This window comes from Podarcis melisellensis, assembly GCF_964234715.1.
Source record: "Podarcis melisellensis genome assembly, chromosome: 8".
Lineage (NCBI taxonomy): Eukaryota > Metazoa > Chordata > Lepidosauria > Squamata > Lacertidae > Podarcis > Podarcis melisellensis.
The window spans coordinates 66,386,834-66,401,363 of NC_138540.1; the positions used below are offsets into that span (position 1 = coordinate 66,386,834).

The window sequence follows — 14,530 nt, forward strand, 5'->3', positions numbered from 1 at the left end:
GGTGTGATTGCCAGCAAAGGGTGCTGGGTAAAAACTGACTGCTCCGGTGATGTAGAAAGCAAGATAAGAGCAGTAGTAAAAGGCACATGATGATGAAAATACAGGAACAGTGGCTGGAATAGGGGAGTTGATCTCAACAGCCCCCTGAAACTATGCAGAGGCTCTGTAGGTGGTTTTCACCCCCTCCCCCTGCTTGCCAGCCTGATAGAAAGTTGATCCTGTGCAATGTACAGTATAGTAAATCTTCTGCCTGTTTGGTGCAGCGCAGCTGCTGAAGAATGGGTTTGTGTCTGCGTGGATTCCATTCATTCAGGTCTTAGGCCCCACCTACACTATACGTTTACAGCAGTATCATACCACTTCAAGCAGCCATGGCTCCCCCCCCCCCCAACAATCCTGGGAACTGTAGTTTGCTAAAAGTTGTTAGGAGACTCTCTACTTCCCTCCCTGAGCTACAATTCAGATCCATTTCCATCTGGCATTAGGCATGGCCACAGAACCGAGTCATCCTTGGTCTCCCTGATGGGAGACCTTTGCAGAGAGTAGGATGTGTGACCTTGCTCCTGTTTCTTGATCTCTTGTCAGCATTTGATACCATTGACTATGGTATCCTCCAGGACCGGCTCTATTTAAGACCTACATGAAGCCGGTTGGGAGCCGTCTTTAGAGGTTTTGGAGTGAGGTGCCATCAGTATTCTGATGGTGCTCAGCTCTGTTTCTCCATTACATCTGAATCAGGAGAGGCCCTCGGCCATTGTCTGGACGCAGTAGGGAAATGGATGAGCAGAAACAAGCTGAGCTTGAATCCTGGCAAGATGGAGGCATTGCAGGTGAGTAGCTCCAGTGTCCAAGAAATGGGTAAGTAACTTGCCCTGGAAGTGGTTGCAATCTCCCTGAAGGAGCAGCTTCATAGTTTGAGGGTGCTTCTGAATCCAGCTCTGCCACTGGAAGCTCAGGTAGCCTCAGTGGCTAGAAATGCCTTTTACCGGCTTGTGGTTGGTTTGACAGCTAAATCTTTTCCTGGACCAGGAAAGCATTGCCACCATGGTAGTTCATGCGTTGGTTGCTTCAAAACTGGACTACTGCAATGCACTCTATGTGGGGCTTCCCTCACGCTTGATCTGAAAGCTGCAGTTAGTGCCGAATGCTGCAACATGATTGCTGACAGAAGCAAGACCCCCGTCATCAAATAACACTTGTGCTCAGAGATTTGCACTGATTGCCGATTTGCTACTGGGCCAAGTTCAAGGTGTTACTATTGGTATCTAAAGCCCTTAACAACTTGGGACCAGTTTACCTACGAGATCTCCTTACCCCACAGTTTGCCCACTCAACTGCTTGGATTGGTGGAATTGGCGCTACTACAAGTGCCACATAATACCAATTACTCATTTGTAAGAACTTTGGAACTCCCGGCCTGTTGAGATCAAGCAGGCGTCTTCACTGTACTCTTTTTGACACCTGCAGAAAACATTCTTGTTTAGACAAGCCTGCTCAGGTGGTTAGAAAATTGAGGTAATTTTAATCTGTTTTAGTATTTTAACTTTGGTGTGTTTTAAAGTACAATTGTGAATTTCTTGATTTTCTTGTTTTATCTTTTTGCAAACTGCTTTGAGGGTTGTTATTGTTGTTTGTTTTACAATCAAGTGGTGTATAACTTTTGTTAAATAAATAAATAATAAATACAATTCTCAGAGTGGTTTAACAATCGATCCCTCTGTAGCTCTGTGAAGGGGAATAGTGGTCACCTAACAACTCTGAGCAAACTACAGTTCCCAGAATTCTTTGGGTGAGCCACGACTGTTTAAACTGGTATGATGCTGCTGTGGATATATAGTGCAGATGGGGCCTCCGTTTTGTTTGTTTTCCCAAGTCCAGTTCCTCTCCCCTGCCTTCTTCCCTCTGGACCCCAAATGAAAGCCAACCCTTGTGGAACACAGTCCCCGGCAGCGAAGGTTGTTTTAATGGATGCATTACTTTAAATGAGCCCTCTGCCATCTGTTCCACCCCCTAATTACCAGTGCAAAAAATAACAAAACCATAGCTAGCGCAGGAGAAGCTAAAGATATAAGTGATTTAAATGCACCAATCTACAGCTCTGTAAGCATCTGGGATGGGAAGTGTGTTTTCCTCCTTTCTTTGCTCTGCAACAGGAGGCTGGGTTGGACCATGTTGTGAGTAGGAGGGGGGGCACTCTGCTCCCTCCTCCTCCAACTGAAGAAGACTAGCTTTGCCTCAAGGCTAGATTGGATTTTAAGCTTTCAAAGTGCAAAGAAATGTTTTGCCTCTTCCTTTGTGGGTGCTGGTGCATTGTGGGAATGTGAGGGTGTGGGCTAACCATCCGTTCTGTTTTTTCCATTTCTGGGAGGCCCATTGTTCTGATTGCCTTTAAGCACTTTGGTGGCTTTAAAAGCAGCTGATCCCGTGTGTAATTGATCCCTGTGGATAACTTCTCCCTCACTCTCTTTCTCTCTGTCTTTCTCTCTCTCCCCTCCCTGTGCGGAAAAAGAAAATTCGGGGGAGTTGCTCCTACAGCACCCTTGATGCAGCCTGCAAAGTATTAAATTGATGGCCCTGCAGAGGGGAGCTCACAGTTTAAAGAAAGCAGAGCGGCAGATGATTAAGTGAGCGAAAGAGGCCTGAGTTGGAGGGGATGGGCAAAACAAAGTGTGTGTAACTGCATCTCTTACCTGTTGCTCTTCAGTATTTACGTGACATTGGATGCAACCGTTTTAACCTACATTTTCATTGTCCCTGCAATTATTTCCTATTTCGGGTATAGGCAGAAAGCGATTCTGCTTTCAACAAGTAAAGGTAAAGGTAAAGGGACCCCTGGCCATTAGGTCCAGTCGTGACTGACTCTGGGGTTGCGGCGCTCATTTTCCTTTACTGGCCAAGGGAGCCGGCGTACAGCTTCCGGGTCATGTGGCCAGCATGACCAAGCTGCTTATGGCAAACCAGAGCAGCGCACAGAAATACTGTTTACCTTCCTGCAGGAGCGGTACCTATTTATCTACTTGCACTTTGCAACTGCTAGGTTGGCAGGAGCAGGGACTGAGCAACAGGAGCTCACCCCGTCACGGGGATTTGAACCGGCGACCTTCTGATTGGCAAGTCCTAGGCTCTGTGGTTTAACCCACAGCGCCACCCGCGTCCCTCTTTCAACAACAGGGCATCCTTAAAGCAGATAGTATTGTAGAGTTGGAAGGGACCCCAAAGGTCATCTGTTCCAACCCCCTGCAACACAGGAATCTCAGCTAAAGCATCAAGGGTGCTGTTGGCTATTAACTATGCCTTAATAGATATGGGTATGCACTAATGTTTTGTACATTTGAAAAACATGGGATGAATATGTATGTATTTGATCAGGGATGGAGAACCTTTTTCAGCTTGAGGGCCGCATTTGCTTCTGGGCAATCCACTGAGGGCCACATGCAAATGACGGGGAGGGCTAGAGGCAAATGTGGGCGGAGCAACAAATGTGAATATTGCGTTTCTAGACCAGGTTGGTTTACACATACTCTCATACACCCTTCTCTATCCAGACAAACGAGACATTTTTAGCGTTCAGGGACACAGTCCAGCAGGAAAAAACCAAAACATAGCTAAATCGGTAGAGCACAAGATTCTTAATCTCAGGTTCATGGGTTCAAGCCCAAAAGATTTATGCATTGCCGCAGGTTGGGCTAGATGACCCTTGTGGTCTCTTCCAGTTCTATGATTCTATGAAACCAAACCTTGGGGTGTGAGGCGGGATCAGTGAGGAGTGTGAAATGAGAGTTCTGAGGGCCAGACAAACCCTCCAAGTGTCCCTATTTTCCAGGGGCCACCCCAGTTTAGAAAAGCCATCCCGGTTTCTTATTTGATCCCAGAATGTCCCTATTTTCATTGCAGAAATGTTGGAAGGTATGGAGTTATCTGACCTGCAAGCTGTCTGAAGGCAATCCTTTATAGGGAAGTTTCCTTTTAATGTTTAATGTTGTCTTATGTTTTTATATATGTTGAAAGCTGCCTAGAGTGGCTGGGGCAACCCAGTAAGATGTGTGAGGTATAAATAGTAAAATTACCATTATGGAATGGGGGCGTCCCTATTTTCATCAGAGAAATGTTGGAGGGTATGGCCAGATAGAGGTGATTGGAGGGCCACATTCAGTCTCTGAGCTGTCACCTAAGCAAAACTGATGCAAATCAGCCTTGCATGGTAGGTGAACTCTTGAGGCTTCTAGATGTCTGGCCTTGGTCCAGGAGCATGTCACACCTGCACAGGGCTTAACATGCAGGTGGTAGCATGTGTCTGCAGTTACTGGTGTAGTACTGATGCTGCCCCATTGATAAAGCTAGTATGCTGCGTGATCTGTAAGGGAAAGGCCATATCTCAGTAGTGGAACATACATTTTGCAAGCAACAGGTCTCAGTTTCAGTTCCTGACATTTCCAGGAAGGACTGGGAGAGATCCCGTTCTGAAACGCAGATAACACCAAGGTTGCAGGTTTGATCCCCATAAGGGACAGCTGCATATTTCTGCATTTCAGGGGGTTGGAATAGATGATCCTCAGGGTACCTTCCAACTGTCCAGTTCTGTGAAACCCTGGAGAGTCTCTACCAGGCAGGTTAGATCATACTGTGCTAGATGGAGCAATGGTTCATCACTTGGTATAGAGCAGCTTCCTATGACCTGTGTTTGTTTCTCACAGGGGAGTGTGTATGGCAACTGAATTCTATATTACTTGGTGTTGGACTTCAAATCCCATCGCCATGCTGGCTGGGCTGATGGGAGCTGAAGTCCAGTGCATCTGGAGAGCCACAGATTCCCCACCCTTGCTTTTAGGCTAAAGCAGAGATGACCAAAGTGTTGCCCCCCTGAATTGTTGCCAACTACCACTCCCATCAGTCCTGACCATCATCTCCGCTGGTTTGGACCAGCAGGCATTGGCAGGTTTTATTATGTCCATTGGTTTTATGGTCTTTAATGTTAGGTCTGTATTTTAATGAAATTTTGAGTACAGCCCTGAATGCCTTTATGAATGAATTATAAACATTAAAAACAATAGTAATAATGTCATCGGCAGGGCACCACATTGGCTACCCCAGAATTAGTGGCTTGTCAGAGATGATCGATGTGGCATGTAGAGAGCAGTGTGGCCAGATCGGAAGTGGCCTTGCCACATTGAGTTCAAAAGTACATATTTCATGTCACTTCTGGGGGTAGAGAACAGAGTTTTGTACACTGCCAGGAGAAGCTGGCTGGACGGTGCTGATTGGTTGGCCTTCTGTGATGTCGCCAAGAAACCTATCCTGCCTCCAGTGGTTTCAGGCCATGAATTTTTGTGCTGTGCTTGAACGATAATCTCTTTTTGCATAAAGCTTAGTGGGAGGGGTATGACCTGACCGCTAAGCCAGTATTCGATTCCTCAATAAGTACACCTGTCACTTCAGGTTCTAATGCTGGAGGGAAAGTCAGAATTATACCATGGCTGAGGGATGTTTTGTGGATACACTTCCTCACTTGTTCATTTTCTTTGTGCTGTCCTCAGTAGCCTCTTTGCTCACTCTCCAAAATCTGTGTTTGTTCTGTGGCCTCATTCAGACTATTGGAAACAAGCTGGGAATGCTCACACTCCTTCCTCTCTCTGTTTAATGCAATTTATTGATTGACAGGGCACCTGAATGGGCAAACCTGAGGGGAAAGTGGTAACCACCAGAGCAGCATTGGAAGCAGATGTCAAATTGAGGTTTCCAGCTAACCATAGTTTACCAATTATGCCTTAGCAGACTATGGTTTGTGCTACACAGTAGTAGTAGTAGTAGTAATAGTAATAGTAATAGTAATAGTAATAATAATAACAATTAATAGTAATAATTTATTTATATTCCACCCATCCGGCTGGGTTTCCCCAGCCACTTGCTGAAGCCACATGCTAGGTAGAAGGAGCACATGAAAATGTATCTTGCTTTCTGGTTGAACTAAGTCATTATTTGGAGACTATGCTGACCTGATTGACTGACCATAATGCTAGAAAGCAGCATTGCTGTTTAGACGATCCAGACAGCAGGCATAGGCAAACTCGGCCCTCCAGATGTTTTAGAACTACAACTCCCATCATCCCTGACCACTGGTCCTGTTAGCTAGGGATGATGGGAGTTGTAGTCCCAAAACATCTGGAGGGCCGGGTTTGCCTATGCCTGGTCCAGAGACACTCCTCTCAGTGGTAGGGTGCAGCTTCCTTACTATTCAGGTGTGCGGCCTTGGAATTCTTTTCCAGATCAGTTTCTGTGCCTGTAATTCCAGATTGTGGAGATGACCAGCTTTTCACCAGCTCCTCCTGGTGGGAAGGCTGCCCCACAATGCACACTTCCTCCCTGGTCTAAAAAGGCAAATGGTCCTTTCGTGCGGGCTTTTGATTTGGGATTTCTGCAGCAGAAGGAAGATTTAACTTGCTTCACGGTGGGATCCATGGCAACTTGATCTTATAAGGGGGCCTGCTGTGTACTCTGTTCCATGGTAAGCTGGAATCTTTTGTAGTTTGGCTTGACTTGTGAGCAGAATGCAAGGTGGTTGGCTGCTTCATATCATCACGACTGAGATGGCTCCCACCCCGTGCTACTTTTAGAAAAAGGTTAATGATGTATTGGCCATGAGATCAAAATATTTGCTGGAATTGCGAAAGTGGCATGTGGTCTCTTGAGTGACCAACATGGCCATGTATATTAACCTTTCTACTTCCAATAAAGTATATATGTGAGTGTGTAGCTGTGTCTGAATGGCAATATCTCAGTTTTAAATAAGCTAAGAGATGAAAAAGCCTTTTGGCTGCACGCACAGTCCCTTTGCAGAGATTGTCAAACCTCAAAGTCTATAGTTTCCTATTTAATCTAAACCAGGAAATTATGCTTAACGGCTTTGGAACAAGCCAGGATATTAAGCCATGGTTTGACATTGGCTTAAAAAACTGGCTTGTTCTGAAGCAGTTAACCATAGTTTTCCGGTTTGGATTAAATGGGAAGTACTTTGTGGGAGACTTCCTGGTTTGTTTGCTCACTCTGGTGAAGGGAAGAACAAAGGGGCTGTAATGTGGCTCCTTCATATCTTAGCTTATTAAGCCCAGGTGTAGCTGTCCAAATGTGGCCAATGTGTCTCAGTATCAATTGTGCCACGTTTGCTATGAATCTGCTGCGGTCGGCTGGGCTCCTGTTTCACGTTTGGGTCTCTTGACCATCAGATGCTCCAGAAACTCTGCATATTTTCCTCTGTTTTTCCAAGTCCACATGAGCAGCTTGTGCTTCTGCAGCTGCTGGTTCCTTCAAAAGCGGTTATATGGCACAACGCTGCACTCTTTATGCAAGCCTTTCTCTCTTCTAGTACTATCCAGTCCTCCTGTAGGTTGTAGGGTTCTTACTTGCTCTGCTTAACTGATCAAGTTTCAGGGAGGACATAGGCTTTGTTTCCCATCCATGCATTTCCCTGCCCCTCCACGTCCTGCTGAAAGCCTGTAACTTTTTACCACTCAAGTACTATTTTTGCGTCAGTGATATGTCACAGAATACACCTGCGGAACACAACAACCAAACACCGGATGGCAGGCAGCCCTTATCGCACAACCAGTGGGGTGTAAAGCTGTAAGATGCTCCATCCTCTGTAAGAAGCCTTTCATGCAGTGCTGTGTAAAGAGGAGGCATGGCCAAGGAAGAGAACAGTGTTACATGGAGGAATCAAAACAGGAACCAGAGGAGACTGCTTCCTACCTCTCTTGGCCCATGGCAGCAAATGGTCCCAGGTCTTAAATCAAGAGCAGCTGGATTGCTGGAGGATCCAGGGAGTTGCCCAGTCTGTGCAGCGTTCAGCAAGGAGCAAACTGTGACAGGCATAGAACTGCCCTGCTTCTCTCCCCACAAAAATAAATAAATGTGTGTGTATGTCTTTGTTCCCTTGTGCTCCAGCATCCGTGCGTTAGATTGCAGCAGATGCACAGGCACTGCAGGAAAAAGGGGAATTAAGTTGGGCTGGAGGAATTTTAAAGATTGCTGCAGGCCTGAGGGTCTTAGACACCCCTGTGGAGATGGGCAGTCATGCAGAATTAATCCTATCGGCATCCTAGCTTGGCTTCAGCGGGTACAGATCTTCTGGAGAGGAGATGGGGGCAGGAAAAGAGGAGAGGCTGTGAGTGGGGGGTGGGGGGGAGAGAGAGGCAGCTCTTTGACAGGATGTTAAATTTTTATAATAAAAAATTAAAAGCCTTAACATTGCCTTCACGGGGCTTGCAGCAGCAGGGAGATGAGCCAATTCTGCAAGGGCTGAGAAGGCAAACTTGTTTGCTCTGTTGGGCAGATCCTCAAACTGTGTGTGTGTGTGTGTGTGTGTGTGTGTGTGTGTGTGTGTGAAGTTATGTGCCCAGTTATGTGCCTGGGGTCATATCTTGCTCCACTGAAGCAAGGCCATTTTTTGCATTGATGAGAAATTGGGTTTTGACTGTGTGCAAGGGACACATTTGCCTTTCCCCCCATAGATTTTCTTGCCCTCATCCCCCCCCCCCATGTCCTGTGTCTTTCTCTCTGCTTACTTTTATCCTAGCTCTCCAATAATGAGAGGCTGTTTTGCTCTTCAAAGGGAAGACTTGATCATCACACCCCATGGCACAGGATTGTGATGTATCAAGAGATGAGGGTGGGTGAGTGCTGAGCTTTTGAACCACAGGCACTAGGAAGACTCCCCCCCCCTCTCCCGCCCCCATGCCTCTGTGACCAGCAGCATGTGACTGATGAGAGCCCTCATGTTTTAATGGGTGATCTCTCCAAACAGTAAAGCAGTCCCCCCCCCAACTCCAAATCACATGGCTTGCCATGCCGCCAGCTTTTTGGGGGGTGGGGAGAAAGGGGGTCTCCAAAGAGGCCACGAATTGTGTAGGCCACCTCTTTCTTACCAGGGCAACACATGCTTCCCTCTCCCAGGGACCGTGAGAATTGCCCCGTACGCAGCCGCCTTGCTGAAGTTGGACGCGCTCGTGTGGGAGAGGGCAGGAAATGACAGTCCTGTTCTGTGCAAAAGCAGCAAAGGAAGTCTCTCTCCCCCCCCACTTTCTTTCTCCCTCCTCCCGGCTCCCACCCCATACCACATGCCCTGTGGTGTCGTGGCGCTTTAAAGCTGGGCAGGGCTGCCGTCCATGGAGTGTTCTGCAGCTGTTGCCTAGCCCTCTGCTCCTCTGTTTTATAAATAATGCAGCACAGAGGCGTGTTGGCAGAGAGCTTCACAGACAGTTGGATCGAAGGAGCCTTCAACACATAGCAGCAGGCGGGGGGGGGGGCGGTTAGGTGGAGGTGGTGTGTGCATGGAGTGTGTGTGGGGGGGAGAGAAGCGATGCAACTCTAACCTTGTGGTCACTGAAAGTAGAAAGGTTTCACATTGCTTGCTCTGCTGTGTGAAGGGCAGACGCAGCCCCTGGGTATTGGTCAGATGGTTCTTTCCTGTCCTTACGGTAGATCCAAGGGGAGATAGATTTCGGAGCGTGGAGGGTAAGGTTGTTATTATTTAATAAATTTGTATGCCGCCCTTCGTCAGAAGACCCCAGGGTGGTTTGCAACAGAAAAATACAGAGTGAGAATACGAAATGCGTAATACAAAAACAAGCCAATAACCCACCTTCTACAAACAGAATATTAATCAGCCAAATGCCTTGTTGAAGAGAAAAGTTTTTGCCTGGCACCTGAAGATATGTAATGAAGGTGCCAGGAGAGCTTCCCTGGGGAGAGCATTTCCCAAATGAGCCACTGCAGAAAAGACCCATTCTCATGTTGCTATCCTCCAGATCATCTCTCTGTAGGGGCACACAAAGAAGGGGCTCAGATGATGATCACAGGGTCTGGGTCAGATCATACGGGGAGAGGCGGTCCTTGGTCCATTTAAGTCTTTATCTGTCAAAACCAGCACTTTGAATTGGCCCCCGGATTGGTAGCCAGTGCAGTCAGGCCAGGATTGGTATAATGTGCTTAAACAATCTTTCCCTGGTGAGCAGCCAGTCTGCCAAATTGTTCTCCAGCTAAAGTTTCTGAACCATCTTCAGAGGCAGCCCTACGCATAACATGTTGCAGTAATCTAGCCTAGAGGTTACAAGGGCATAAACAACAGTAGTTGGACTGTCGCTGTCCAGATAGAGGCTCAACTGTGCCACCAGCCAAAGCCGATGGAACGCACTCCGCACCACTGAGGTCACCTGAGCCTCAAGCAAAGGATCCCGGAATACCCTGCTCCTCCAGAGGGAGTGTAACCCCATCAAGAGCAGGCGATCTCCCATCCATCCGGTCTAGGGAACCACCCACTAACAGTGCCTCACTAACGGTCCATCTCACCCACTGCTACACTCCCCAAGCGTCACCCTCTTGAAACGACCATCCAGGTAGGACAGTGGCTGTGTGCTTCCCCCACCTTTGAGGTACCATGCCTCATAAGTATCATTGGCTGCAACATGCAAGTGGAGAGAGTGCTATTGCACTCAGATTCTGTGTGTGGGTTTTCCAAAGGCATCTAGATGCCCACTGAGAACAGGATCCTGAACTAGATGGGCCTTAGGCCTGATCCAGCAGGACTCTTATTATATATTATATTATGAGGGCCGAGGAGCTGCTTCTTCCTGGTTGGAAGCTGGGACAGTTACTTTCAAGCCTTCACTAGGGTATTTTTCACCAGAGGTTCACAGAATGCTCTCTAGATCTTTAATTTACAACTTTCCACTTTGCTTGGGGTGGTTGGTTGTGGTAGAGAGGGGTGGGGGTGGGATACATCTAATTGCAGTGGGCGATGCGAAGACATTGTACAGGCATTTGGCAAGGTGAAAATTGGGAGGCCTTGGTTTACTCATCCACTATGGTAACTAGCATATGCTTAGAGAAAGGAGTAAGAACATCCCCCGTCCTCTCACCCCCAAGATCCCTCAGCGGCAATTGTGAAACACACTTGTTTCTGCAAAAATCAGGAACAGAACCCCTGTGGCATCGTTCTGCCTTTCCACAGGCGTTCCTACCACTGAGTACAGTCTTCGCTTTGGGGATCAGGGGGTCAATTTGTGCAGAGGGAGTGGGGAATGGTGAGGAGAGAAGCAGCATGCGTGAATACCAAAGCCGGGTGTGTGTGAGAAGGAGGAAAATGGTATTCTGGAAGCACCCCGTGGAGACTCCAAAGGGACACCCACGCATGGCGGGGGCCATTGTGTCCTCTCTGCTTCTCCGTGGCCCAGCTGGACCCTGGTAGATCCCAGCTTGAAAAGGTTACCATAGCAACCTGCAGTTGTTAAACTAGCCTGAGTAAACATTAACAGAGAGACCCCCTGTGTGGTTCAGGGTCAGAGGCCGGGGTGCTTGGCAGGAGACTTGCAGGGGGTGTCGGCTGGAAGAACCAAGGGCGGGGGAGAGAAGGCACTAGTCAGGGGTGACTTTTCTAGCTGGATGCGAGGCCTTGTCTAATTTTGGACCTGTGGTTGTCTGGCAGACCTGCCCTGCGAAAGTGAGTAGAACTGAGGGGCAAATGATGGCCGGGATGAAGGGTCCTCCCTCAACTTCTGCCATCCAAACTGCATTACTGCTGCCTGACTCACAAACCCACTCTCATCCTTATGAGGAAAGAGAGGTTTTAAGTGGAGAGAGACAGTGGTTGGGTTTTTGCTTCGCATGCAGAAAGCCCAAGGTTCAGTCCCTGGCAACTCCAGGTAGTCTGAACACCTTCCTGAAACCCTGAAGAACTTCTGCCGGCAGTGTAGGCAATACTGAGCTACAATGGTCTCACTCTGTATAAGGCAGCTTCCAGCGTTCTATAAATACCCCAGGCTTAGGGACACTTGCTAGGAGATTGGGAGGTGTGGGGCTTAAATCTTTGGTCAAGATAGGAACCCTTGCAGCTGCAAACTGGAGGCTTGGAGGTTCCATTTGCAACATGTGGGCAGCACTGAGGAAGGGAGAACCAGGCATTTCTGGATTCATTCCTTAAAGGGTGTGTCTGTGTCACTTTCTCTGGAGGGGGAGGACTTGAGCACCAGCCTCTCCCTCCCCATGCAGTTTCTTGCCTGGCTCTCCACAGAGCCAGGAGGACGTGGAGGGCACAAGGGCAGCCTGCCTGCTTCCCTTGTATCTTGGGAACAAGCGGAGTGCGTCCCTGGGGGTGGAGATTTTGCATGGAGCCAGGAAGTTAGAGTCCTCTGTGAGAAGCTGGGTTTTTTCCCCCTTCCCTCCCTCCCTCTCTCTCTCTCCAGCTCAGGGCTGCCTGCGGGGGCTGTCAGTCTCGTTTGATGGGAGGAAGATGGCTTCGTGGGCAACATGAGAATGTGTGGTGTGTGCTTCGGAGATGGGAAGGGGCGGGGGAGCCTTACTTCAGAATGATGCAGCTTTCAAAAGCCCTGTGTTGACTCACAGGCTCTAGGCTAGAGTTATCAACACCTGCCCTTGAAGGGTGTTTCTGTGCTTTTTTAATTGCTGCATCTTAGGGGAGGCTCGGCAGGTATGGGATTAGGTTCTCCTGTCTGTCATCCTCAGCGTCGTTTTGTTGGTTATTGAAAGCACAGGTTGTATGTCTTTCGGAGAAAAAATTGGCAACCAAAAAATCCTTGCTTTTTAAAATTTTATTTTCTGGCATCAAGTGGCCCATCTAGACAAGGGCTGGCCCTAGACGTTTTGACACCTGAGGTGGACCCCAAAATGGCACCCCCTCTACCCACCAGGGAAGAAGGGGTGAGGTGAGGAAAGATTTGCATCAGGAACAGGAGTGGAAGAAAGAACAGCATCAGCATCTGCTGCCCCAGTGAATCTTGCTGTCTGAAGCAGTTGCTTCACCTTACCCAATAGGTGGGTCGGCCCTTATCTAGACCGTAATGATGGACCTCCACATCTCTTTGAAGGGCTCCTATTTCACGGATGGGGGAGCTAAAGTTACCAGGATGGTAGATGAGAAGTCCATGGAGGAATCTAGTCTGGGTCCTTAAGCTTGTACGTGGTGCAGTGTTGGTGTTTCCTAATAGGGACGTGGGAAGTCAGGTCCATCTGGCTCAGTGTTGTCTACACTGACCAGCAGCAGTGGTTCTCCAGGGTTTCAGCCAGGAATCCTTTCCAAAGCCCTGCCTGGAGATGCCAGGAATTGATCTATAGCCCTGCACCTAATGGTGGCTTTCATTTTTAAGCTTTGGCACTTAAAATCTCCCAATTTTTCATCCTTTTGCAGAGGAAGTAAACTGAAACAGGACCTCCTGTTTCCGTGTGGAATGACTGCTATGACCTAAATGCTAGGTGCTGAACTGAAGAATCTATCTATCATCTATCTATCTATCTATCTATCTATCTATCTATCTATTTATTTATTTATTTATTTAGTGGGTGGAATGGGGCTGAGATTAGAGCCTGGGGTGGTTTGTTTGTGTTTTTGGCTCCTGCAGGGTTGGGAGGCTTGGAGTCGCTGAACTGAGCACTCAGAAGGCCAGGAGAAATCTGCCCAGCTGTCGCTCTCATTGATGCAGGTGTGTGGCTCAGATAAACAGGGGTGGCTTCTGCCAAGTGGTGGCAGTGGCTCAGCGAGAGGGTCTCCTTGCTGTTCTTTGGATGCAAAGAAAGATTATAGTGCTGGGTCTGGCAAGGCATCTTCTTCTCCCCCCACCCCAGAGCCACACACGGTGCTTCCTGCAGTCCTGGGATCCGGAGCTTGTGCTCCATCCGTCACATATTTTGCTTGGCACATTTGGGGTTTCTAAGCTCCTTGGACAAGCAACAGAGGCTGGGTAATGATCTCAGACCAATTAAAGGACAAGAATCATCCCATGTTGACTTTGCAGCAGGGCCCTGGAGGTACATCTGTGCTACAAATGTGACTTGGTTTTAAATCAGTTTTAGCTGTCAGGCTGTCCCCTCCCACCCCCAGGAACCCTGGGAACTGTAGTGTTTTCCCCCACGACAATTATTGAGGAATCCTCTTGTCAAATTCAATTCCCCAAACTTCCTAAAATTGGGAGGTGGGGGCGGGATGTATGGCGTTTAGATAATCCTGGAGCTTGTTTAAGGCTCCAGTCCTTTGAACTCAATGGGACTTCTGAGCAGACAGCGTACAGGGCTGCGCTGTAAATTTGCCTCGCTTGGTTTATAGGGAAATGCTGCTGCTTTCAGCTCCCTGGAAGGCTTGGCTCCATATATGAATCTGCTCTGGAGCAGCTGGCATCTTATTTGGCTGTTGCTCCAGGGTTCCCCTCAGATCCTATTCCTGCTCTTCTTCGCCATATGGGGGAAGATAAGTTGTGCGGCTGGCTGGCTCGGTCCTGCATATGTGCCTTCCCCACATCCTTGCCTGACATTCTTGACCTAGCCCTCTGCAGGACAGCATCCACCCATTGCGGCTGGCTTTGGCTCGAGTTAGCGTCAAGAGACGAAGGCAGGAGGGAGTGTTCCGGGGAGTGGGGGACGTGGAAGTATGTTTGTGGTGAGGATGAGCAGTGTTAGAAACTCAGATACCGGTATATAAGCTAAATGCCAAATGGGACTTTCAACCTGGGTTACGGTCACCACAACAAAA

General features: G+C 48.3%; 1 protein-coding gene and 1 long non-coding RNA gene across 4 annotated transcripts in view; one reads left to right on the forward strand and one right to left on the reverse strand.

Moving 5' to 3' along the window:
- LOC309375404 overlaps window positions 1-14,530 on the reverse strand; it is a 113,819-nt gene that overhangs the window by 65,533 nt on the left and 33,756 nt on the right. The gene's annotated exons all lie outside the window — the stretch shown is intronic.
- AHDC1 (AT-hook DNA binding motif containing 1) overlaps window positions 1-14,530 on the forward strand; it is a 193,708-nt gene that overhangs the window by 20,902 nt on the left and 158,276 nt on the right. The window contains exon 1 of one of the 3 annotated variants that reach the window (XM_081920491.1): window positions 761-830. The exons of the other annotated variants lie outside the window; for them this stretch is intronic. Within the exon in view, the coding sequence (XP_081776617.1) occupies window positions 776-830 (55 nt within the window). The 5' untranslated portion in view covers window positions 761-775. Of the gene's footprint in view, window positions 1-760; window positions 831-14,530 lie in introns of those variants that run through there. 3 annotated transcript variants of the gene reach the window in all.